We start from the raw sequence: 25,750 nt of genomic DNA, 5'->3' as shown, positions 1-25,750 counted from the left end.
TTTTTCACAAAAAATTAAAGTGTGGGGGGGGGGGGGGAATCGAAGATTAAGTCTCTCGAAAAGGATATGTGGGAACAAGTTGGTGGAGCAGAGATATTGAGTGACACACCGAACTAGATAAGGTGTGATTTTATGATTGTGAATGAAGTAAGAATTCCGCAGGGTGAAGAAAAATATCATATATCACATGTTACATTATAGTCTTGCTTTGGCTTTAACAAGATGGATTAATTATAAAAAAGAAAAGTCAGCAATGTCTTCCTCAATCGCATTCCACAATAAGGTAGACAATTCACCTTGACTTGCATTTCTCAAGGCTAGTCTTGATGGTATAGTTTACAAGTAAATACAAAAGAGGAAACGATTTCTATCTAATATGGAAAAGTATATTTCTTTCTAAATATTTCTAAATGTTGGTTTTTATTATATAATAAATTAAATGAAAATAGTGATGGATGGATTCTCTAATACTATTATATAGATATTTATAATATATATATATAAAAAAAAAAGACATTTGGTACTTGGACACTTGGAACTTAATATGTTAATGAGATTATCATTTTTTTAGATTATTTCTTTTAAATTTTTTAATTGATTTTAATATTTGTGAATGTTGGGATAAAACTAAGTAGTAAGTATTCAATTTAATTCAAAATATAATTATGTCATTAACTATCATATAGTTTCATTAATAATCATAATATTTCATTATGATATCTCATATCTATATAAACTTGTTACTAAACAAAGAAAAAGATGTACAAAACAAACGTATCTTTTCCTTTGTATTTCCTAATAATGATTTAACTTAATCTCTTTACACTATGTATAATAGCAAGCTATCCTCAATAGAATCCTAAAAGGACTGAGAACTAACAATTTAACTAACTAACAGTATTAACTTCCTACTGTCTGATCCCCATGCCTGCACACAACTACCTCTTCCTCATGTCCTACATCAGTCTCCTCCTTTTGGAAACAAACTCGTCCCGAGTTATCCGAATACAAAGGCACGTCCTCATGGTATTCTGACAGATCGGCCACATTGAAAGTATTGGAGATGTTCCAATCATCTGGTAGCTGTAAGATATAGGCGTTGTTATTAATTTTCTTGACGACTCTGAAGGGTCCATATTTTCGCTTTTGTAGCTTAGTTCGGATTCCTGGGAACCGATTTTTTCGCAGGTAGGCCATCACCAAATCTCCCTCTGTGAACTCTTTCTTGCGCCGATGCTGGTCGGTAGCAGATTTGTAAGCAGCGTTAGCAGTCTCCAAGCTAGCTCGCACCTCCGAATGTAGTTGTTGTACCCTTTCAGCTAGATTTTCCCCAGCTCTACTGTCCTTTGGTTGGAATGGTAATGTGACCAGGTCCAACACATGTTTGGGTTGCTGAGTATATACGATCTTGAAAAGAGGTTTTCCGGTTGAGCGATTGGTCATACTGTTGTATGCAAATTCTGCTTGAGCCAAGTCCAGGTCCATCGTTTTGGTTTTTCTCCATTGATGTATCATAACATATTTCCCAGAGTACGGTTCACCACCTCCGTTTGTCCGTCTGTTTGCGAATGGAAAGCACTGCTGAACTGCAGTTTGGTGTCAAATTTCTTCCACAAAGTCCTCCAAAAATGACTCACGAACTTGACATCATGATCTGATGTAATGGTCTTTGGAACGCCATGTAAGCGTACTACTTCACGAAAGAACAAGTCAGCAACATGGCTTGCATCTGCTGTTTTTTTACAGGCGATGAAATGCGTCATTTTTGAAAACCGATCAACCGCCACCATGATGGAATCTTTTCCCCTCTGAGTTCGGGGTAATCCAAGCACGAAATCCATCGATAAATCCTCCCAAATTGTCTTCGGAATGGGCAGGGGAGTGTATAAACCGGTATTTTGGGTCTGTCCTTTTGCTTCCTGATAAACTCGACAATGTTGGACGATTTTCCCCACATCTCTCTTCAGCTGTGGCCAGTAGTAACGGTCGGTGATCAACATGATTGTCTTGTCACGTCCCAGGTGACCGCCCAATCCGCCTCCATGAAGTTCTCGCATGATTTTCTCTCGTAAAGACCCCTTTGGAATGCATAGTTTATTGCCTTTAAATAAGAAGCCACTGTGTATCAGGAAGTCACTCACATTTTAGTGGGTGCTGCACTTGTTCCACACTTCCTTGAAGTCTTCATCATTGATATATTGTTCTTTCATAGTCTCAAAACCTGTGATCTCAGTCTCTATTGTCACCAACAATGTGGTCCGTCTACTCAATGCGTCGGCGACCTTGTTCATCAGTCCAACCTTGTGTTTTAAGGAGAAGGTAAATTTTTGCATGAATGTGATCCAGCGGGCATGCATATTGTTCATGTGGTGTTGGCTGTTGATGAATTTCAGAGCTTGATGATCACTGTACAACACGAATTCTTTTTGGATCAAGTAATGTTGCCAATGCATGAGAGCTCGAAAGACGGCATAAAATTCTTTCTCGTAAGTTGTCCATCGCAGCCTCGCCTTACTTAATTTTTCACTAAAGAATTCCACTGGTCTGCCCTCTTAGGATAACACAGCCCCAATTCCCTTCCCTGAAGCATCACAATCAACTTCGAATAATTTGTCAAAATTTGGCAACGCGAGGACGGGTGCAGTGCTTAGTTTCTCTTTCAGTATAGCAAAACTCGTTTCTTGCTCTTCTTCCCAACGGAAACCACCCTTTTTTGTGCACTCAGTCAACGGTGCCGCCAAGCTGCTAAAGTTTTTAATGAACCTTCGGTAGAACGTTGCTAACCCATGGAAGCTTCGCACATCTGCCACAGTTGAAGGGGTTGGCCATTCACGAATTGCCTTGACCTTGGTCTCATCCACTTGAACCCCATCCTTTCCCACGACAAACCCCAAGAAGACCAGCTGGTCTTGCAAGAAGTTACACTTTTTCTTGTTTATGTACAGGTGATTTTTCCGCAATATTATCAACACTTCCCTTAGGTGTCGCAAGTGTATCTCCTCATCAGGGCTGTAAATAAGAATATCGTTGAAGTAAACGACGACAAATTTGCATGAAAAAGGTCTTAATACTTGATTCATGAGTCTCATAAAAGTGCTTGGAGCGTTGGAGAGACCGAATGGCATCACAGACCATTCATACAGCCCTTCGCGTGTTTTGAACGCAGTTTTCCACTCATCCCCAGGTCTAATCCGAATTTGATGGTACCCGCTTCGCAGATCGATTTTGGAGAACACTTTTGCCCCTCCCAATTGGTCGATCATGTCTTGGACAGTGGGTATTGGATGCCGGTAACGGATGGTGATTCTATTAATTGCTCGGCTGTCGATACACATTCGTCAGGTGCCATCTTTCTTGGGTACTAGTAATGCCGGTACTGCACATGGGCTTTTGCTCTCCTGGATGTATCCTCTATACAACAAGTTCTCAACTTGATCCTGTAGTATCTTATGTTGTTGGGGGCTCATTCTATAGTGTGCTAGGTTTGGTAAGCTGGCTCCTGGAATTAGATCAATATGATGTTGTATGTCCCTTATTGGTGGCAAACCCATTGGTAGCTTTGTAGGTGCCAGATCAGAAAATTCAGTTACTAAAGGGAGGATCTTTTCAGGTATTGTTTCCCCTCTTGTATCCTCCTCTTGAGCTAGTAACGCACAAGCTTTGCACTCCTCAGCCACATGTTTAGTTGCTATGGTTAGGAAACTTTCTCCCTCCTCTTGTCGTGACTCTTTCTTTAAAATAGGTGGTTTCAAAATGATATGCTTCCCTTTCCACCAGAATTCATAGGTATTAGCCCTTCCTTTGAAACCAATGTCCACATCGTATTGCCATGGTCTTCCTAACAGAATCTGGCAAGCATCCATCTCCACTACATCACACACAATTTCATCTTGGTAATTCTTACCAATTGACAACGGTACCCTACACACTTCATTAACTACATCAGCTGCGCCTTCCACCTTTCAAATCCAACGTAGACCATAGGGTTGTGGGTGTTTCTCAGTGGTCAGTTTCACCCTTCGAACCAGTTCTTGGGACACCAAGTTCTCAGAACTTCCTATGTCGAGTACTACCCTCGCTATCACTCCATTGATAATGGCATTGGTCTGGAAAACTTGATGGCGAGTTGAAATCTCGGGTCCCCTTTTGGGTGTCAAGAAGACCCTTTGAACAATGCAATTGAACTTTTCATTCCCACCTTTTTCTGCTTGAATATCACACGGTTGGCGCATCACCATTCCAATGTAGTCATCCTCCTCACCATCCTTAATTCCATCGACCACCTCTTTGTCATGGTCATCGTCCCCTTCTACTTCATAATCACCTTCCACAAAATTGACAGCAGGTCTTTGCGGACATTTATTTGAACGATGTCCTGGTTTATGACATCTGTAACATAGTGAGGGCGCTGGTCTAGCATAGGGGTTCGGTGCTTGTTGTGGTGCAGCTCTTCTTGGCCGATTTTCAGTAGCCACGATCTCATTGGCTGGTTCAGTTGTGGGTGTCACTCTGCTTAGTCCTGCTTGATACTGCTGGTTTGTAAACCTGGGTCGTACAGATGGTGCTCGGATTGGTTCTTCAGCCTTTCGTGCCAAATCGAAAGCTTGTCCGAGGGTGAATGTATTAAGCATCTTCATTTGGTCTTGTATGTCCCGTTTCAAACCTCCTCTAAACCTTGCGATTTGCATGTTTTCATTCTCTGGTAGCAAGTTTCGTGAATTTAATCGAATGAACTCGTCAATGCACTTTTCCACAGTCCGATTCCCCAGTCTACAATTCTGTAATTGAACGTATAAACGTTGCTCATAATCAGGAGGTAAGAATTTACCCATGAATTTGCTCTTCATCTTCTCCCACGTTGCAATCGGAGGTTTTCCGTCTAGCACTCGCTTGTTTTTTAAATACTTCCAATAAATTGCAGCTGATCCTTTTAGTTTATTGGCCACCACTTTGAGTTTTCGATCTTCAGAGTAGTCCATCACCCCAAACCCCGTCTCAACCTCGTCGATCCAAGAGAAAAACTCATCCACGTTCTGTGTTCCTTTGAAGGTTGGCATCTCCACATTAAGCTTATAATCTCGGTCACCTTGGGTTCTCCTTGGAGCCCGATCTTCTAACTCAATAAATTGAGAGTTTGTTGACGACATCACAGGTAATGATTGTGTGTTTTGGTATTGTGGTATGTTTTCAGGATTACGGGTCAAGGACATCGGGCCACGAGTGATCTCAGCTGCCCCTCCACGTCGTTGGTCGTCTACCCTGTTGCCATTAGGAGACAACGCTTCTAATCTTTGAAGAACCTCCTCAAGCTGAGCTTGCAGTAATGGAACCCCATCGAATAGTGGACGTATGTCATTGATGGCGGCAGTAACAACCCCGGTTGCTATTGCCCTTATTCGCTGATCCTCGTCGGTCGAACAACTACTCCCAATATCATCGCGTTCCATCAGAAATTTTGCTGAGAGCGTAGGCTCTGATACCACTTGACGTAGCGGAAGCTAAATAATCTCGAATCCACGAGAGGACTTGTGTTCAAAGAACAATTTTATTGATAATTGAATAATAATGCCAAAACAATAATCCTGACTCTACTTTTAAAAGAAACGAAACTAGAAATAGAATCCTAAAAGGATTGGGAAACTAATATCAAACAAGTTGATTTGTTTCCAACACTAATAACTAACGATAAATAAAAATAGAAAATAGAATCCTAAAAGGACTGAGAACTAACAATTTAACTAACTAACAGTATTAACTTCCTACTATCTGATCCCCATGCCTGCACACAACTACCTCTTCCTCATGTCCTACATCACTCAGAGGTTAGATTTTTTGTAATCTCTTTATTTATTTTTTTTTTAATAACATCTCTAGGTATTTATTTTCATTTAATTTTTATATAAAATTAGTTCTAATTCTTGTAATTAATTTTTTTCAATTACATCCTTAAACATTTAATTTGTTTAATTTTCTCACTAAATGTTAATTTTAGGTTGAATTTAGGTTGAATTTAGTCTTAATTCTTTTAATTACTATTTATTTTGTTTTGCATTATTTTTTTCTCAATTTTATCCTCAATATTTTTTTATTAAGAATTTTGCTTCTTTGTTTTTTTGGGTTTGTTTTTAATGATGTCACCTTGGTCACATGACTCGGGTCATAGATCTTAAAGATTAGCCCGAGTGGACTTCGACGTTATTTTAAAACACTTTTTTTGAAATGGTTTTTTAGCCAGTATTTTTTTCCGCTTTCTTAATCATGAGGTCATTCTAATTTCATGTCCTGGGTTATATTTTTTATTTGTTGATCAGAGTTAGCTACTAGGTTCGCTCGAGGCTTTTTGTTTTGTTATATTTTTTATATATATCTTTCAATCATATTAGAAAAAGTATATTCCTTACATTTTAAATGCAGTCTAAGTTTCTTAAAATTGTTCAGTCCAGTCAACTCGATGACCCAAATCTCAGATTTTCTTTGAATTCTTTAAAATCCTAGCATCATATGAATTTGTTTTGCATTGAGGATAATTTTTGTCTCCCCACAACATAGCAATTAACCCAAGTCATGGTGAGCTTCTCGATATTATAATTTTTAAAAAGAAAAGACTTTAAAAAAACATGTTTTTTCATTTTTCTAATAAAACAAAATTATGACCTCTAAAAAGACACAGGTTAACGATTTATTTAGTTAGATACGTGCATGGTCCTTTTAATTTATTACTTGGTTTTCATTAAGAACATGGTCATTTTCATCTTCATTTTTTTAGCTAAAAAAAAAATTATTCCCCGCCGTGGAGCACATGTTATATGACTAGTGATTCCTCTAAATAAGAACATATTGAAATGAAGGTTAAGAATTTTGTTTTGTTCCGGCTAAAATGACTAGTATATCTCATTTCAGTTTAAAAAATAGAACAAACCAGAATAAATTTCATCTCGATCAGAATCTCAACCTATTCTAGTAATGCTAGACAAATTTCGACTAGAAAGTTTCAATTTTATTTTGGCCAAAGAGTTTTTTTTTCTTTAAAAAAAATCAATGTTTTTTTCTCTAATTTTATCCTTTAACACCAGGTTTACTGGAGATTGGACTTCATGATTTATTGTGGGTTTTTTCTTTGTGGTTATCTCAATCTCATAACACATATTATAACTTTGACGGGTTAATCCAGTTACTCGAGTTTTTGTTTATATTTTTTGTTTATTTTTTTTCCAATTTCATCATTAAACATGTTTAATATTTACTTGATTATGAATTAAATTTTATCATTTGTCTCAGTTTGTTTTCTATAAAATTATCTCAGTCGCATGACCTAGATCAATTTTGCGACTTAGGTTGTTTATGTTCTCATGATCCAAGTCGATCCAATATGTTATTGTCTTAATATTTCAAAAAAAAATGATATATTGAATTTTTTTTAAATCAAACTATATTTTTATCAATCGTCTAGGTTATCCTTGGATTCATCAAGTCTGTCACACGTGTGCAGCGTCACAGCGATCGTCCACTCTCTAGGAAAAATATGAAGAGACAAGGAATTCTTGTTTATTTTCAGTGAAAATTGGAATGGGAGTCACCACCTAGTATTTTGGTCACTAAAAACCCTAACTAGTCTCAGAGATCAGATACGGAAACTAGTTGCGTAAAGAGAAGGTAGTAGCACCCCAAATACATCTTACCTAATGTAAGCTGCATTGTTTTGTCTGATAAAATCTAAGGTCTGGTTGTGGTGTCAAAAATTTGTTAATATATCTATGGTTTAAGAAAAGTCCTCTTCTGTAAGGAGATTTTTATCTTATCAGGTAAAAACCTAATTGTTCTATATTGTTAATGAAAAATACCTTTTTAATATCAGGAATACATTTTACATATAAATTTGTAATCCCTGATACTAAAACAAAACAAAATAAATTTTTTGTTGTTTTTGAAATTTTAGTCAATGTTCTTTTGAATTTAATAAACTGGTTATTAAAGTCAAAATGCATACTAAAATATTATTTTTTGGTGTGTGAAAAACAAAATATGATTTTTTTTATTTAGCTTTAAGACACTTGGTCATATGCACAAAAATATTTTTGAAAGTTTTGATGAAAATTGGGTATTTTAATACCGAATTTGTATTTTTACAAGGTAAAATACAAATCGATATTAACCAAAATGGATAAAAACACGAGAAAATCATTAATATTTTTTTGTTCAAATGGGCCAGTACCGGTCCAACATAAAAATGGGCTAGCACCAGCCCAAAAATTTATAATTAGCTCATTATTGTGTACAATATAGTAACCATCTTATTATTTTCATTTGCTGTAGAACATGAATTGCTCACTTTCTGCATGCAAATGAAAACAGAGGAATACGAAGCAACAAAGTGGAAGAAGGAAGAAGAGAGAGGTGGGGGAACTGACCTATAGTGGCTGCTGTGGAGGCTCCCAGTGGTGCTCGCTGGTGGTGGTGATGCTGGTGGTGACATGGCGGTGGCTCCGGGCGGCAATTCTTTTCTCTTCTCTCCTCTATTTTCCTTCTCCTTTTCTCTGTTTTTTTTTTCTTTACTACCTTCTTCCTATTGCTTTTTTCCTTTGGTCTTCAGCTCTTTTTTTTTAGGTCTCTAAAGCCTCTCCCCCTGTGCCTTTTCTCTACCTTTGTATTTATAGGCACAAAAGGGTGGTGACAATGCCCTACCTCTATCCGGTTAGGGGACAGGATAGGGTGGATGGTGGCTCCAGCTGGGGCTTATCCCCTCTGTTATTTTATCCATGGTAGGCCACCGGTAAGAGGTTAGACAAGTGGCTATGATTGGCCTTTTTTTTTATGTTTAGGAGAGAAAGAGAAGTCAATAAAAACAGGGAAACAAAAGAAAATCTTCTTCCCCTGTTCTCTACATGTCCACGAGAAAAGGATGATGGTGCTGTTCAAAACGGTACCATTTTGAGCTTTCTTTTTTTGTGAATAGTGCATGAAACACTGTCGTTTTGGACAGAATGTGCTGTTTTATTTAAAAGGAAAGGGGGGGAAATGTGTTAAAGTTTACATTGGTCCTTAATTTGTAATTTGTTCAATCAAGTTCTAAATTACAATTTTAATTAAAAAAATCCATGCAATTGCATCCCTATCAAAAATCCAAAAGTGGCCCTGAAGTTGGCTGCCTTTTTCATTTTGGTCCTTGGTCTTAAATTTATGCAATTTGACCCTCAATTGATCAATAAACTTCTAATTTCTTCAATTGGATCTCTGGTCTAGTTTTAATTATAGCCCCTCTATTTATACATCTTTTTCAATTTGGTCCTTGGTTTTGGATTTCTTCAATTAAGTCCTTAATTGGTCATCAAACTTCAATATTTATACAATTAAGCCCCTGATTTGAGCAAATTAACTCTCAAAAATTGTAATTTCACCCCAGAACTTTAATTTCTTTCAATTAAAGCCTAAATTGACTCCAAAATCAAATTTTCTTGCAATTTAACTCTCCATAAATTCAATTAAACCTTCAATAAAATTTAATCGAGTCCATAAACATCTGATTTTGGACTTTTCTTTCTCAAATTGCATTTTCTTTGCCAACCTAGCTCTCCTCAGTCAATAAAATACTATCAAATTTTAATCTTTGTATTTTTGAACCTCCTCAACCAATTTTTGACTATTTTTAGGGCGCTCTCGTTTCTTTTTTCACTATTTATATTTTTTGTATTTTTTAATTTTTTTAAAGAAAGAAAAAATATAAATAGGAAAATAACCCAAAAATAGGTTATAACAGAATCGATCGAGTCAACTCTCACATTTTTACTTATATTTGAAATTTGAATTGTATTATTTCAAGTTAATTGATCTTTGAATTTGAATTGAAATTATATTTATTGAATCAATATTTTAAGTTATATATATCTATAAATCCAAGTTTGATTACTGTGTGGTTGATATTTGTTGGAAATTACTTTTCAAAAATATTTTTTAATTGAAATATATAAAAATAATATTTTTTCAATCATTTTTTTATTTTTAAGATTAATATATCAAAATTATAAAAAAAAATAAAAAAAATATTAATTTAATTTTTTTTAAAAAAATTATTTTAAAAAACAATCCTTAGTTACTCCATTACCAAAAACATGCTAGTAAAGAAGAATAAAAATTTTGCGTGGCTGGAATTGTCACCCTTCATTAGACAAATTACCTTGGCTTGGGTTTATTAAGGTCTGTCTTCCATAACGCGTGGCTATGATTGATCCGTATTAATTAGCTTATATAAGGGCAGTGAGGCTAGCCAAGAAAATGATTCGGGTTCATAATCTGTGACAACAAAGTAAAGTATTTGTTTCTCATGGCTACTCCCATCTCTCTTGCCTTTCTCCTCTGTGTTTTTCTTTTTCTTCTTTGCCCTTTCTGCTCTCTGAAGAAAGGGCATACCGTTGCTGAGCTAAGCTTTCCATGAACTCAAGCACTACTGGTGTTTTTAATGAGATGAAGACTGCAGTTCCAACCACTCACTTTGGAGGCGGATATGCTGTTACCGTGGGTCTTGGCACACCGAAAAAAGATTTCTCACTCTTATTTGATACTGGTAGTGACCTTACTTGGACCCAATGCGAGCCATGTTCAGGGGGTTGCTTTCCACAGAATGATGAGAAGTTCGATCCTACCAAATCAACCACGTACAAAAACCTTTCGTGTTCCACAGAACCGTGCAAGTCAATTGGTAAAGGTAATCAGTATTATTGCTTTAACAAATTCTAGATTTAACAATCAAATTAATCCACAATCAGGTGATTGTTAAAGACATGGTTTAATTGTAGGTGACAATATATTTTTAAATCATTATTTGGATATGGTTCATTTTCAAGCATGTGTTTAACATCCCTGCAGAAAGCCCCCAGGGTTGCTCTTCCTCAAATACATGCCTTTATGGAGTCCAATACGGGAGTGGTTACACTATCGGATTTCTTGCCACAGAAACGCTAACCATTACGCCCTCAGACGTGTTCGAGAACTTTGTGATCGGCTGTGGTGAAAGGAATGACGGCAGATTCCATGGTGCAGCGGGGTTGCTAGGACTGGGCCGTTCCCCTATAGCCTTACCATCACAAACTTCCTCAACATACAAAAACCTCTTCTCTTATTGCTTACCAGCATCTTCAAGCTCGACCGGTCACCTCAGCTTCGGTGGTGGAGTCTCACAAGCTGCAAAATTCACTCCAATAACCACAAAAATTCCGGAATTGTACGGCCTAGACGTTTCTGGAATTAGTGTTGGAGGTCGCAAACTACTAATAGATCCATCAGTTTTTAGGACCTCTGGAACGATAATTGACTCTGGCACAACACTGACATTTCTGCCATCCACAGCACACTCTGCTCTCAGCTCGGCTTTTCAAGAAATGATGACAAACTATACTTTGACAAATGGAACATCCGGTTTGCAACCATGCTATGATTTCAGCAAGAATGCCAACGACAATATTCCATTACCTCAGATTAGTATCTTCTTCGAAGGTGGGGTTGAAGTGGATATTGATGATTCGGGGATCTTGATCTCTGTGAATGGTGGTCTGGAAGAGGTGTGTTTAGCATTCATAGATAATGGTAATGACAAAGATTTAGCAATTTTTGGAAATCTTCAACAGAAGACATACGAGGTGGTCTATGATGTTGCTAAGGGAATGGTTGGATTTGCTCCGAGTGGTTGTTAGCTCAAATTATTGAGAAAGGTGAATCTGAAGCAATTAGCCACTATCTTTGTGGTTTGCATTGTAAAATGTCGCCTATGGCCTTTATTTTTCCCAAAATATTGAAGGCGTCTCATATAACATGTATCCATTGGGGCTTTATATATATTCTCAACAAATAGATACTTAATTATATTTAGAGAAAGCATTACCAAAAAAAAAAAAACCTTTTATTTTTGTATTTGTTAATGTTGAATTTATTTGAGATTAAGAATCTGTTTGCTTTTCTGTTTTAAAAGTATTTTCACCGAAAAAAGTTTCGTCTCATCAAATTATCTGTATCTGATTCTTCTTCAAACAAATTTAAATGAATTTCTTTTCTTTTTTCTGGCATTCAAGTTTGAGATAACGAAGTCAAAGGGAAGGATTTAACTCAGAATCAAGGACCTAATCATGTAATTTTGGCATTCAAGTATGATACATGATACTAGCTAGATACGGGACTCTCACTTCACCATCGATTGTATTTAAAAAAATAAATATACAGATTATTTTGATATATTTTTTTATATAAAAAAATTTAAAGTATGAATTGAAAACTTATACAAATATCTAATTAAATAAATTGATAATCATCATTTTAAATAAATGGAAAAAAATTATTAACTATAATTAAAAGAATAGCTACAAAAATTAAAAAATAAATACAGATCAAGATATTTGATTCCGTAAAATAAAATATTTACCTGGTTAAGTTTACTAAATTTGTTTATAAAAATCAATAAAACATAATAGAAATAGAAATACACGTAAAAATGATTGAAAAAAATAAAAATAAAAAATATTATACAAGGCTGAACATATTAGAAATATTATCTAAAAATAAATATTTTTATTTTTTTAACTAAATTTCAATTGTATAAGGCAAAAAAAATTATCTAAAAATAAATATATTAAATTAACTTTCATGTTAAAGTATTTATGTTGAAGAATATTTTCCAACAAAATCCTTAACTTGAATATAAATGGACATTATATTTAATTTGAACTAATATTAAACATGTTTGAAAACTATTTTTCCCGAAAAATAATTGAATAGGACATTGAAGAAACACATAGGTCATTAGAGGTGAACAAAAAAACTAGAAAAAAAATAATTGTGAAAACCGAACCATGAAACAAAACCGATTAAACCGATTAGAATTTTAAAAAAAAATTGGTTCGGTTCGGTTTTGGTTTTACAAGTCTGAAACTAAAAAAACAGAACCGAATAGGAAAAAAATTGAGTCAAACCTGTTTTTGTTCTAAAATAACCTAATTGAACCAAAATCGATCAGTTTGAACCGGTTCGGTTCAGTCTTGTTTTTTTTTAAATCAATTTAGTTATTTTTTTATAAAAATCAAACCAAACTGAAAATTATCATCCCTACAGGTCACTACCCAAGAGATTTCACTCTATCGTATGACTCAATGTGAGCCATGCTGAAGGGTTGCTTTCCATAAAATCAATCAAAATTAGATCCAAGCTATTTTTACTATTATGATTTGGTGCGGTTTAAGTTGTTTTTAGGTTAACAACAACTTCAAAAGTTGTTTAGTTTTTTTTATCTTAAATTATGCTAAAAATTTAAATTTTAAAAAATATAATTTATATCTTTTTTTTAACTTGTTTTTGCAAACTATAATTATAAAAATTAACATAATACCAAAGAAATACTTAATTTCTCATCTAATATTATAAAATAATATAAATCATATATTAGGACCTCACCTAACAATTTAAACTATTGTATTGAAATAGTTTTTTAACATGGTATCATAGCCTTAATGATTGTCAAGGAACCATCTCAATCCAATAGCTTAAACTGTTAAGTGAGATTTAAAGAAATGATTTATATTATTTTCTAACACGGTCCCTTAAGTGAAAGCCCAATAGTTTAAGTTGTTAGGTGAGATCCCAAGAAATGATTTATATTATTCTCTAACAATGATCAAGCGGTCACGAGTTCGAATCTCACCATCTTTATTTATTTGATAAAAATTAGGCATAAAAAGTATGGACATGTGCAAGTTTCAAGCCTAAAGTACTTTCACTTGAGAGAGTGTCTTATAAAATAATATAAATTATATATTAGAATTTCACCTAATAGCTTAAGTTATTGAATTAAGATGGTTCTTTGATAGCTAGTAACTAGTATTTAACTATCCATGTAAAAGGTTAATCATGTAGAAGGTGTAAAGGATTGCTCTTTCTCGAGTATATGTAATTACTTGTTGAAGAATAATTTCAACTCAAAAACTTAAATTATTAGATGAGGTTTCAAAATATAATTCATATTATTTTCTAATATGTCATCTCAAGTGAAAGTATTCTCTAACATACCCCTTATAAAATAATATAAATTATATATTAGAACTTCACCTAATAGCTTAAGTTATTGAATTGAAATGATTCTTTGATAGCTAGTAACTAGTATTTAACTATCCATGTAAAAGGTTAATCATGTAGAAGGTGTAAAGGATTGCTCTTTCTCGAGTATATGTAATTACTTGTTGAAGAATAATTTCAACTTAAAAACTTAAATTGTTAGATAAGATCTCAAAATATAATTCATAATATTTTTTAATATGTCATCTCAAGTGAAAATATTCTCTAACATACCCCTTAAATGTTTGGGTTTGAAACTTATAGAGATTTATATTATCTGGGTGGTGAAATTTGAATTAATAACTATTTGTTAACTATAATATCATTGAAAAAATTATATCAATTTAAAAGTTTAAATTATTAAATAAAATTCAAAATATAATTTATATTATTATTAGAAATTACACGATCACTCATGGGTGCGGCTCCACCGAAGGATTTCTTACCATAGAAACGCTAGCCATTACATCATCGGACGTGTTGAAAACTTCGTGTTAGGGTTTGGCTAACAGAATGCAGGCAAATTCTATGGTACAACCAGTTTGCTGCTAGGACTAGGCTGGATGGAGGAGGGGATAGCCTTACCATCACAAACCACCAACAAGTTCAAGAACATTTTCTCGCATTACTTACCATCATCCTCCAGCTCAACCAGTTATCTCAGCTTCAGTGACGATGTCTCAAAGGCTATGAAATTCTTACCAAGGCTACAACCATCACCGATTCGACTTGCAGCCATGCTATGATTTTAGTAATTGTAGCAATGGCAATATTACGTTGCTTTACTGAAGATTAGTATCTTCTTCAGCGGTGGAGATTGATGGTTCGGGTGTTTTGGCTTGGCCCCTGTGAAAGGTATATATATGACAATATCGTGCTTAGAATTTAAAGGGGAATAATGGAAATTATCAGCAGAAGACAGACGAGGTGGTCTGTGAGCAGGCTGGTACGTAGTTGTAGCTAAAATTATTCGGAAAATTGAAGCAAATTCATATAAGAAGATCCATCAGCATTGTGAGCTGAAACAAACTAGAGTTAAGTGTGAAGAAGAGAGTGAGTGTTTACCTGTATGGCAGTAAGTTCTTGAACAGAGGAGGGCTTTCCTCCTCGTGGTTTTAAAGCTTAAAATATTTGTTAGTTACTTTTTAGTAATGAATTTGATTGATCCATGTAATTCTCATGGAAGGACACTAAAAGGCTAAAATAGGCTATAAAAGAATTAGAATTCTCCTGTGTAATGTTATCAGAACCATATGATTATTTTAGAAAATAAAAACAATTTAACTCTTGTATATCTCTCATCTGTAAAGATTCACCAACCCACCCCAAATAAGTTGACTATTTCAATTTGTATCCAGCAAATATGCACAAATCTTCCTATAATCCAGCAACAAGAACTCAAAATAACTCTTTTATCTTTTATCCTTAATTAACTGATATAACAAAAATACCAATATATAAACTTTAAGGGGTATAACTTAATGAGATCAGTTATAAATTTACTTCCTAAAAATAAATAATTTGTGTCCTACAAACCTCAGAATCATTAAAATCTGTAAATTTACATGAATATTAATTTTAGAATTCAGAAAATTAATTAATATGAGTACATGATTATTAAATTTAGGATTCATAAGATTAGTTGAGATAAATACAAATTAATCTAGATATTTATTTTAATCAAGAAAATAAAAATAAATATATCAAACTAAGCTAATAATTTATTACATAAGATAAATAGCTATTTTAAATTTTTATTTCTTGATTATAGGAGGATTTGTCGCAAGTTAGTTGCAAGTTGAAACAGTCAACTTGAGTGGCTTGATGATATCCTGTACAACCTAATTCAAAATCTTAAGACAATATTCAAATTAAAAAAAAAAAAAAAAAAAAAGGAGGCAATGGTATCATTTGGTATTACGAATGAGGTTCCAGCCGACGTTCATGATAAAGCAATTGATTTTTTTAATTAATTTTTTTTTAATTTTATTTTTTAATATTAAATTGATTAAAAATTAAATTTTGTTTTTGTTTTTGTTTTTTATGATATTGTTCTCATCTAATGAGTTTGATAGGTTAACTATATTTGACATAAATTATTTTTTATTTTTTCAATTAAATATTTTTTTAATTTTATCTATCAATAATAATTTAATTAGAAATTAAATATTATAATTTATTTTAATTTATTTACTATTAAATTATTTAGATTTTATAATAATTCTGTTTTGAATTTAACATATTAATCTGAATTATATTTTAACCTTTTAAATTAATTAAATTATTTCAAATCAATTTCATATAATTAAAAAATATTAATAATAATCAAATATTTTTTTAACCTTTAAAAAAATATTAATTCCATTCATGGCTAGAGAAACAAAGTTGAAAACAGATTTGTTTAGACATTTGAAAACAGATTTGTTTAGACATTTAATTATAATTATTTTTTAAAGAATATTTTGTGCTAAAATACTTGTTAATGGTATTTTTTAAGAAAATTATTTTTGATATTAATATATTAAAATAATTTAAAATTATTAAAATTAAAATAAATTAAAATAAAAAATAAAATAAAATAATTTTATTTTAAAAAAATACTTTTAACACACATAAATAAAATTACAAATCCCAGCCAGAAAGCAAAAGAAAAGAAATGATGCAATCCACCACTTCTACAAGCTGCCCGTAAAAGCTGGGGACAAGTCGACAGCCATGAAAACATTTGTCATAATTGCTAAAAAGACTTGCCTGCGTCATGTTTTTTGTCCATTCAAGCTTTCAATTGTCAAGATTGTTGGCATGGCCCCAACTTTAAGTGTTGTCAATGCCAGCCTGCCTGTTTCTTGAAGGATCCCATTCTGTCCCAATTCCCAAAGCATTCAATTTCAGCCCAAAACTAACAAAGGTAAAAGAATTGAGGGGAAATCACAAGAACAGTCCAAGCAGGCTCCTCTTATGGCGACAAAGAAGAACCTTGGACCGTTAAATTGATCGGTCATGTTAAAATTTAAAAAAATAATTTTAAAAATAAAAAGTTTTTAATCTTATAAAAAAACTATAAAATCCAAATCAATATAGTATAACATCATTTTAATCTTAATATTTTTTAAAAAAATAGCAAAATAATCACTTTATTTTATTATGGAAGCCCCCCACAAACAATTACTTATGGCAGTTGAAAGGAGTTTGTACAATCAAATCAAATCAAATCAAATGCAGAAAGGCAATCTTTCTTTTTTTCATTTTCATGATCTTCGGCTATGGAGGTAGCCATGCTCAAAATCATGTCTGCACTCGTGTTCATTATAAAAGTTTTAAGCTTTTCGTTTTGTAATTGCCGACCCAAAGTTCTTGATTGGTTCGTGAAGGTGGGCGGCTGATCCAACTCTATCTGCGGACACTAAGAAAAGCAAAGAAGAATATAGAAAGAAATAGGAGAGTAAAAAGATTTTATTCTCCACTTATAGAAGTATAGATTAAATTATTTTCCGGGCCATCTAAAAACTGTATTTTCTTAATAAATCTTTCAGAAAAAAAAAATTAATAAGTATACTTTTTTAACCACTGGATAACCATTTAGAAGCTTTAAATACTTAGATTTTTAAAAGGATTTTTCTTTTTAAATACTTCAATTCAATTCAATGTATCATAGAAATAATATTTGTATTTTAAATCTAAATTTATTTTTTCACTAACATAAATATCTAAGTCAATTTACATGTAATTTAATTAATTTTATAAATTTAAAGTTAATTATCATATAAATTTTTAATTCTTTTAAAAAAATTTAAATTTATAATTATTAAAAAATAAAATTAATATCTAATTAGTTGGGGTCCCATTTCTAAATTTATTTTTTTCACTTCAATTAAATATGGATAATTTTGTAACTAATTAACCATGAGACAAGTTATAGCTTAGTGACACCGTCCGAATAAAATATAGATTCTTGATTCACTCATGGGCTAAAAAAAAAAAAACAATTAGGTAAGCATGTAAAGTTGGACTCTCTTTGTCCTTTCATGGATGACAGGTATAAAGGCAAAAGCAATATTTTTAAAATCAATAAGAAATTGAGCTGTAGAGGAAAAGGAATCCTTCTCCAAGTAAAGCTGAACTCTCTTGTCCGTTCAAGGATAACAAGGCATAAAGAAATATATTTTTTTTATCTCGACAGGACATTGAGCTAAGAATGGAAACTCTTTACTGGTGATTTAGTATATGTTACGTAATGTGGAAATTTTTTTGATTGTTGATTGAAAAGATAGATTAAAAAAACTAAAAATTATAATTTTTTATTAACCAAGGTTTTAATTGGGAATTGTTTTCTATATAATTTTATAATAAATCTTGATTAATCAAATATTTTTAAATCTATAATTAAAGCAAAACTCGGATCGCACACGAAAACAAATAAAATCTATGGAAAAATTTTCATTAACACTTAGCAACTAAATGAATGATTAAAATAATTAAAAAAACTAAAGTCACCAGTATTTTTAAAAGATCTTGGACACATTACAATGTTTATTGAAATAGAATAGTGATATTTTTGTTCTTCTTAAAAAAACTTGCAATTGGAAGTAAAATTATATTTTCAAAGAAATCCATTGGGCACTACAATATTAGTTAGGGATAGATTGATTCACTATATTTTTTTGCATGGTAAAATGATTTTATTGCTTTAAAGGTAAAAATAAATATATAATTTTGTTTCAAATTTTTTTTTCTTTACACTATTATTTTCACTGCAAAATTATGACCACGCCCTTGAAATGCAAAAAAAAAAAAAAACTATTAAACTTGCAAAAAAGCTTTTTTTTTTTCTAGAACAATGAAGTTACATAATTGCCTTTAATACACACACAAAAGCATGGTTGCAACGTTATTTTTGTCCCTTTCTTATAGTTATTTTTTATATTTTTTTAATATTAAGTTATTTGATAATTTTAAAAGATAAAATATTATTATAAAAAAGATATTAACTTGTACAACACACATGTTAGCATATAATGAATCCTATGCTTTTGAGGAGGTGCTTTTCAGGAGGTGCGCGAGGGACCTTTCGATTATCAAAATTAGTTGTTCACAATGACGTTGTAAATGGTGTGTCATCTTTTTTATGTTGGTGAGGAGAGATGCGCAAGGGACCTTTTGATTATCAAAATTAGTTGTTCACAACGACGTTGTGAATGGTGTGTCATCTTTTTTATGCTGGCGAGGTGCACTTTTTTATGCTGGTGAGGTGCACTTGCACGAAAGAGGTGTGGTTGAGCTCCAGTTTTTATTTTTATTTTTTATTATTATTTATTTTACTTTTAATGCTTTTTAAAGTTTTTTTTTCAATTTCTTTTATATGAATTGTATTTCATTTAATTTTTTATTCATTATGATCCTTATTTTTTTATTGCATCTTTTTTTTTAGTTTTATCCTTTATTGATTTTTTTTTAAATTTCATTCCTTATCATTTTATTTCATTCAATTTTAGTTTTTATTTTCTTATTTTATTCTTGATTATTTTTTATTTTCTCCCTCAATTTTTTATTTCCTTTGCCTTATTTTTTAATTGTTATTTTTTTATTTTTTTCATTTACTTTTTTAATTTTATCCCCAATTACTTTCTTTCATTCGGTTTTATATTAGATTTAACCCTTATTGTTCTATTGTTATTTGTTTTATTTTTTTAATTTTTCTTCAATTAAAAATTTTACTTTATGATTTTTTCATGTATATTTTTTTATAAAATAATCAGTCTTATAAACCGAGTCACTAATTTAGAATATTAATTGATTTAAGTATAATTTTGTTTAGATTCTTTAGTAAAAACATTCATTTCACTTTCACTATATATTAAATTATTAGTCCTTAAACTTTGTTAATTTTTCCACACTTGTCTCTTACAGGTAATAATAACAGGCATTAATAATCAAGTGCATGCTTAGCTCAAAAGGAGAAAAAAACAACACAACATTTCATCACAAGAACATGAACTGGGCTTGAATCAAGGATCTATATATTGACCATATAGATCGGAATCCCAAAAAGAGGCGAAAATGTTGACCACACGATCCCATTTCCCATCTGGACAAATTGACACTTACCACAAAAATCTACGCAGTGCATAATGTCCCCTAAACATATCAAAGCCTGACATCACGGAGGCACCAAATCACGCCACACCTAACCATGACAACCACATGACTCCAAGGCAACGGACCCTTGCAGAATAGCCCTCCCATTCACTAGACCCGTTTTAACTATTTTTATATTCTAATATTAAAAATAAATAAATAACTTAAAAAATTATTTTAATTTATTCTCAAAGAAAAAAACTTTCAAAAAATAATATAGAACATTACTGCAAACACCCGTTAAAGCTTATCGTGGCCCGCCACATGCTGCACATGGTTGGCCTCTTGCTTTTATCGTAATATTTAACACGGCCAACTAAATTAAACGATGATTTATTAGATTAATTTTAGAACAATGTCATTTATGTAATTTAAAAAGAAATATAATTAATTAAATAGAAAATCCTGAACGAATCGATTAACTTATAGATTGATAACCACATGGCAGCCTTCAATTTATATTTTTTTTATTACTACATTGAATTTCTCTAAATAGAAAGAAATTAAGCATAAAAAGTCACATGGAGCAGGGAAGAAACCGACATTGTTTTTGGTTATTTATATTTTGGATTTTTTTAACATTGTTATTTTCAACCATTTTTTTAATTATTATTATCTACAACAACCACCAATCCCTATTGTTTGTTAGGAATAAAAAAACCCAAATCCCAAAACTAAATAATTAAAAAAGAAATACCAGCCATCTCCAGCCCTTCAATCCTCCTCTTCATCGCCAGACAAATGATGCTCCACCTTAGCAAACCCCGACCCACGCGCCAAACCCGTCGACGGGGAATCAACAACACGCGCCGTCGACATTTCCATCTGACAAACCCTAATTGCCCCAATCAACCTCTCCGGCAACTCCTCCTCCGTCTGCGCCTCCACTACAAACCCCATATCGATGGTGACATGTGCCGTGTACCGCAATGCGAGATGCAAAATTGCCGCAGCAATTTTCGAGCTGCCAACATCAACATCAATCTCGAAATAATTCCCACCCCTATGGTAATTAATATTTAAGGCTTTACCTAATAAACACGCGCTGTAATTTCCCACCGTTTTTTTCACCACCCAGGGACCCTTTTCAATCCGGTTCACGATCTTGAACCGTTGATTCCGAAATGCATCATCGCCGTTGATGAATCTATATAGGAGGGAATCGGACGGTAGAGGATCTTCCGATGCGAAGTAGAAAACGGCGCTGTGCTGGTCTTTACCGGGGACTTGAAGGTTGATAGCAAAAATGAAGGACTTGAGGGACTTATTTTGGGATTGTGCTTTCTTTAAGGCGTTTGCCACGCGATTATCTGGACGAGCGAGTACGTTGTCGAGTTTTGTGCTCGATTTGAGCCAGTCCATACCGGCGGGTGAGAGTAGGTAGTCGCCGGAGGGGGATTTCTGTTTTTTGATGAAGTAATTTTTTGAACGTAGAGAGAAAAGATCACCTGGTGGTGACGCCCATCCGTTAACACCAGTGTGTAAGTCCACGTGGCGGAGTGATCCACCGTTAATCGATTCGGTGATCCAACCGGGTGTTGATGATGATCTGGAGGTTGTTGATTCCGGACCGGAGCTCCGGTGTTTGGTTGTGTGCATGATGTTTTTTAAGGCTATCTCTCTCTGCCACCCCCTCTCTCTCCGTAGGAATTCTTCTCTCTGTGCTGGGACTCTTTTTTGGCATGAAAGTGGAGTGCAAGGATGAGTGAGGGTATTATGGTGCTTGGGGAGGATCGAGAAATGACACTGGGTTTGTCGCAAATTACATGATGAGCCATTATTGTTGAAGTTATATATTTATTTGGTCACTTAGCTGTAATTTTGTGTTGCTTTGATCCTCTCAAATTTCTTGTCACGATTTTGTCCTCTCGCTTTTATGCTAAAATAACACAGGTGAGGAATTATTGGAGAAACAACATCCTTTTATGCTAGTTATAGTTTCCAAACACACGGCATGTATAAAAATATAATATTAATTATAAAAAATTAAATTGTTGTAATTATCATATTCATAAAATATGATATTTTTAAATTGCAATAAGCACAAATTATGTTACTTTGGTATTTAAAAAAAAAAACTATGCTATTCTACAAATTTTTTTAATTAATATCATTAAAATAAAAAAAATATAATTGATATTTTTATTGACAGGATAAAATATGAGTTTTGACTTTTAAAAATAATTTTTATATTTATTATTTTTATGCTTGTTTAGTATTTTTTTATTGTGTTTATATGTATTCACCTATTTATTTGAAACATAAAATTTATTTTAAAATATAAATATTAGCTACATAGAAGAAGTAAAAATGTCTCGCGAGGAGGAGGTTTTTTTGCCCCCGGGCCTACATACATCATATTTTTTTATGTTTTAAAAATATATTTTTTAAAAATAAAAATAAAAATTTTTATATTTTTTATTTTAAATTAATATTTTTTTTATTGTTTTAAAATCATTTTGATATAATGATATTAGAAATAATTTTTAAAAATAAAAAATTTATATTATTTTTAAATAAAAAACACTTTTTTATAATAGGAAATGAATAAATTTTGGAAAAACATTCTAGCTCCAATGCCATCTAGCATAAATTACAAGAGTTGTTTTCATATAATAAAATCAATTTAATTTTTTTTCTTCATTTTTTTTATTTATATTCTCTTATTGATTATTAGTGGAGTTTAACAATGTAATAGCTTATTAAGCCACCGATTCAGGCACAAGAAACTATCATTACAGTTGTAATGATCCATGTGCAAGAAGATAGTGATTGGTTTGATTTTGATAGCTAGCTTTTTTTTCTAATTTTTTTTATACATTTTCTTGTGTATATACAATAAGGTTTGGATATGGATAAGATCCATCTCATTTGTAACCTACTCATGCTAATAATTTCAAATTTTTATCGATAAGATAAGCATAAAAAATACAAGTATATGTCCTTTAAATTGAAATACAAATAAATATATCATTTAGATCTAAATAGTATTTTTAAGCCTAGATATGAAAATTGCTGAATAGAAGAAATTCTCATTCTAGTACTTTCAGTGCCTATTTAACATTATGTTTGCTTATGCTTTTAAAGATATTATGGAAATTATTTTTTTCATGAAAAAATATCAAATTAATAATTTTTAAGTGTTTGTAAACACTAAAATTTCAACAAGTCTAGTTCATGATCTAAAGATCTCCATGACCAGATAAATTAAATTTATTAGTTTTCTACCCAGATTACATTAAAAACTCAGTTCAAATATATATTTATGATTCTTGCTTTAATTGACTTCTAACAAATAATATTTTAAATAATTTTCATAACATTTTTCCTAATAATTTATTTATTTAAAGAACATTTGAAGTAAATTACACTTAATATATCTATGAATAGACAACAAAGTTATCAAAATAAAAAATAACAAGCATAGAAGGATAAGAGGTAAAGACTATTAAGCAGCACAGTTAAAATTTTTGAGCTATGTGAATATATTCTTATCTAAAATAAGATCCAAATATGATCTCTAATCAAAGAATTCATACAGGTGAAGAGTATTTTAGAAGAGTTTTTATTTTTTATTGCACTCAAAATTATTATTGTAATTCTGAGATATTTTTAGTGAAATGGACCTTCACGATGAAATGGGCCGCATGTTCAAAAAAGACAAAGTAAGGAGATGGTGATAGGTTAAGAAATAGTGAAAGGACCATAATAAAAAAGAAGTAAGAATAAAAGGACCAAATGCATCATTAACCCATTCAGGTGACGTGTCATTGCATGCCAGATTAATTTAATTGTGCTTTTGTTTTATCACACCTGGGTTCTAGCGAGATTCCCTCCCTCGAAATAAAAATAAATAAATAAATAAATAAAATAAAATGACTCCATGCCAGAGCCACTGCCATCTCTGTTGATGTATGATATCGACAAAGCATTCATTATCATCAGATTTCGAAAAGTAATTCAATTTGCTGACGTATGATTTACTGACTACTGACAACCATGAATTATTTCGGTGTTTTCAATTTCATCGTCAAAAATTGTAAGGTAAGATCATTAGATGCTTTTTTATACATATTTGTTGATTTTATTTTTATTTTTTTCCGTATAGCAACTAAAAAATAAATAAAGTTTAGAAAAAGTAACACACGTTTAAAAGTATTTCTTTAAATAGTATATTTAATGAGTTGTGTTATTAAAAATAGTGCAATCAATAATTTATTAAGCATATTTTTTTATTTTTAAGTTTAATTTAAAATTTAAAATAATACTTATCATCTAGAAATTAAAATATATATTTTATTGACTTGATTTTAGTCTCAATAATAATTTCTTAAAATCTTAACAGGAAATAAAAATAAATAAATAAATAAATAAAATAAAATGACTCCATGCCAGAGCCACTGCCATCTCTGTTGATGTATGATATCGACAAAGCATTCATTATCATCAGATTTCGAAAAGTAATTCAATTTGCTGACGTATGATTTACTGACTACTGACAACCATGAATTATTTCGGTGTTTTCAATTTCATCGTCAAAAATTGTAAGGTAAGATCATTAGATGCTTTTTTATACATATTTGTTGATTTTATTTTTATTTTTTTCCGTATAGCAACTAAAAAATAAATAAAGTTTAGAAAAAGTAACACACGTTTAAAAGTATTTTTTTAAATAGTATATTTAATGAGGTGTGTTGTTAAAAATAGTGCAATCAATAATTTATTAAGAATTTTTTTTTTAATTTTTAAGTTTAATTTAAAACTTAAAATAATACTTATCATCTAGAGATTAAAATATATATTTTATTGACTTGATTTTAGTCTCAATAATAATTTCTTAAAATCTTAACAGGGTTATTTGACCTTTTAGGTTAATTATTATAATTAATTATAGTTAAATTAAAATTCAATAGGATTCTTTGATAGGCTAGTTGTAGTTAATTAAAATTTTAATAAGATATTTTAACTTAGTAGGTCAATTAATAATTATAAATAAAGTCCAGGATACTGACTACTGACAACCATGAATTATTTCGGTGTTTTCAATTTCATCGTCAAAAATTGTAAGGTAAGATCATTAGATGCTTTTTTATATATATTTGTTGATTTTATTTTTATTTTTTTTCCAAATACCAACTAAAAAATAAGTAAAGTTTAGAAAAAGTAACACACGTTTAAAAGTATTTTTTTAAATAGTATATTTAATGAGGTGTGTTGTTAAAAATAGTGCAATCAATAATTTATTAAGCATATTTTTTTATTTTTAAGTTTAATTTAAAATTTAAAATAATACTTATCATCTAGAAATTAAAATATATATTTTATTGACTTGATTTTAGTCTCAATAATAATTTCTTAAAATTTTAACAGGGTTATTTGACCTTTTAGGTTAATTATTAATTATTATAATTAATTATAGTTAAATTAAAATTCAATAGGATTCTTTGATAGGCTAGTTGTAGTTAATTAAAATTTTAATAAGATATTTTAACTTAGTAGGTCAATTAATAATTATAAATAAAGTCCA

General features: G+C 31.5%; 2 protein-coding genes across 2 annotated transcripts; one reads left to right on the top strand and one right to left on the bottom strand.

The window, feature by feature from the left end:
- The first annotated feature begins 10,417 nt into the window (after nucleotides 1-10,417).
- Nucleotides 10,418-11,866, top strand: LOC105116465 (aspartic proteinase nepenthesin-2-like). Its single transcript, XM_011013846.1, has 2 exons — nucleotides 10,418-10,699; nucleotides 10,861-11,866. Exons 1-2 carry the CDS (start codon nucleotides 10,426-10,428, stop codon nucleotides 11,682-11,684), a joined length of 1,098 nt encoding a protein of 365 aa, XP_011012148.1. The 5' UTR covers nucleotides 10,418-10,425; the 3' UTR covers nucleotides 11,685-11,866.
- Nucleotides 11,867-20,767: 8,901 nt separating this feature from the next.
- On the bottom strand, nucleotides 20,768-21,938 carry LOC105116464 (protein ENHANCED DISEASE RESISTANCE 2-like). The gene has a single exon (XM_011013845.1). It carries the CDS (start codon nucleotides 21,820-21,822, stop codon nucleotides 20,938-20,940), a length of 885 nt encoding a protein of 294 aa, XP_011012147.1. The 5' UTR covers nucleotides 21,823-21,938; the 3' UTR covers nucleotides 20,768-20,937.
- Between the last annotated feature and the right edge of the window lie 3,812 nt (nucleotides 21,939-25,750).

The sequence above is a fragment of the Populus euphratica genome, unplaced genomic scaffold, assembly GCF_000495115.2.
Source record: "Populus euphratica unplaced genomic scaffold, PopEup_1.0 scaffold968.1, whole genome shotgun sequence".
NCBI classification, from domain to species: domain Eukaryota; kingdom Viridiplantae; phylum Streptophyta; class Magnoliopsida; order Malpighiales; family Salicaceae; genus Populus; species Populus euphratica.
This window is presented reverse-complemented; position numbering and strand designations above follow the sequence as displayed.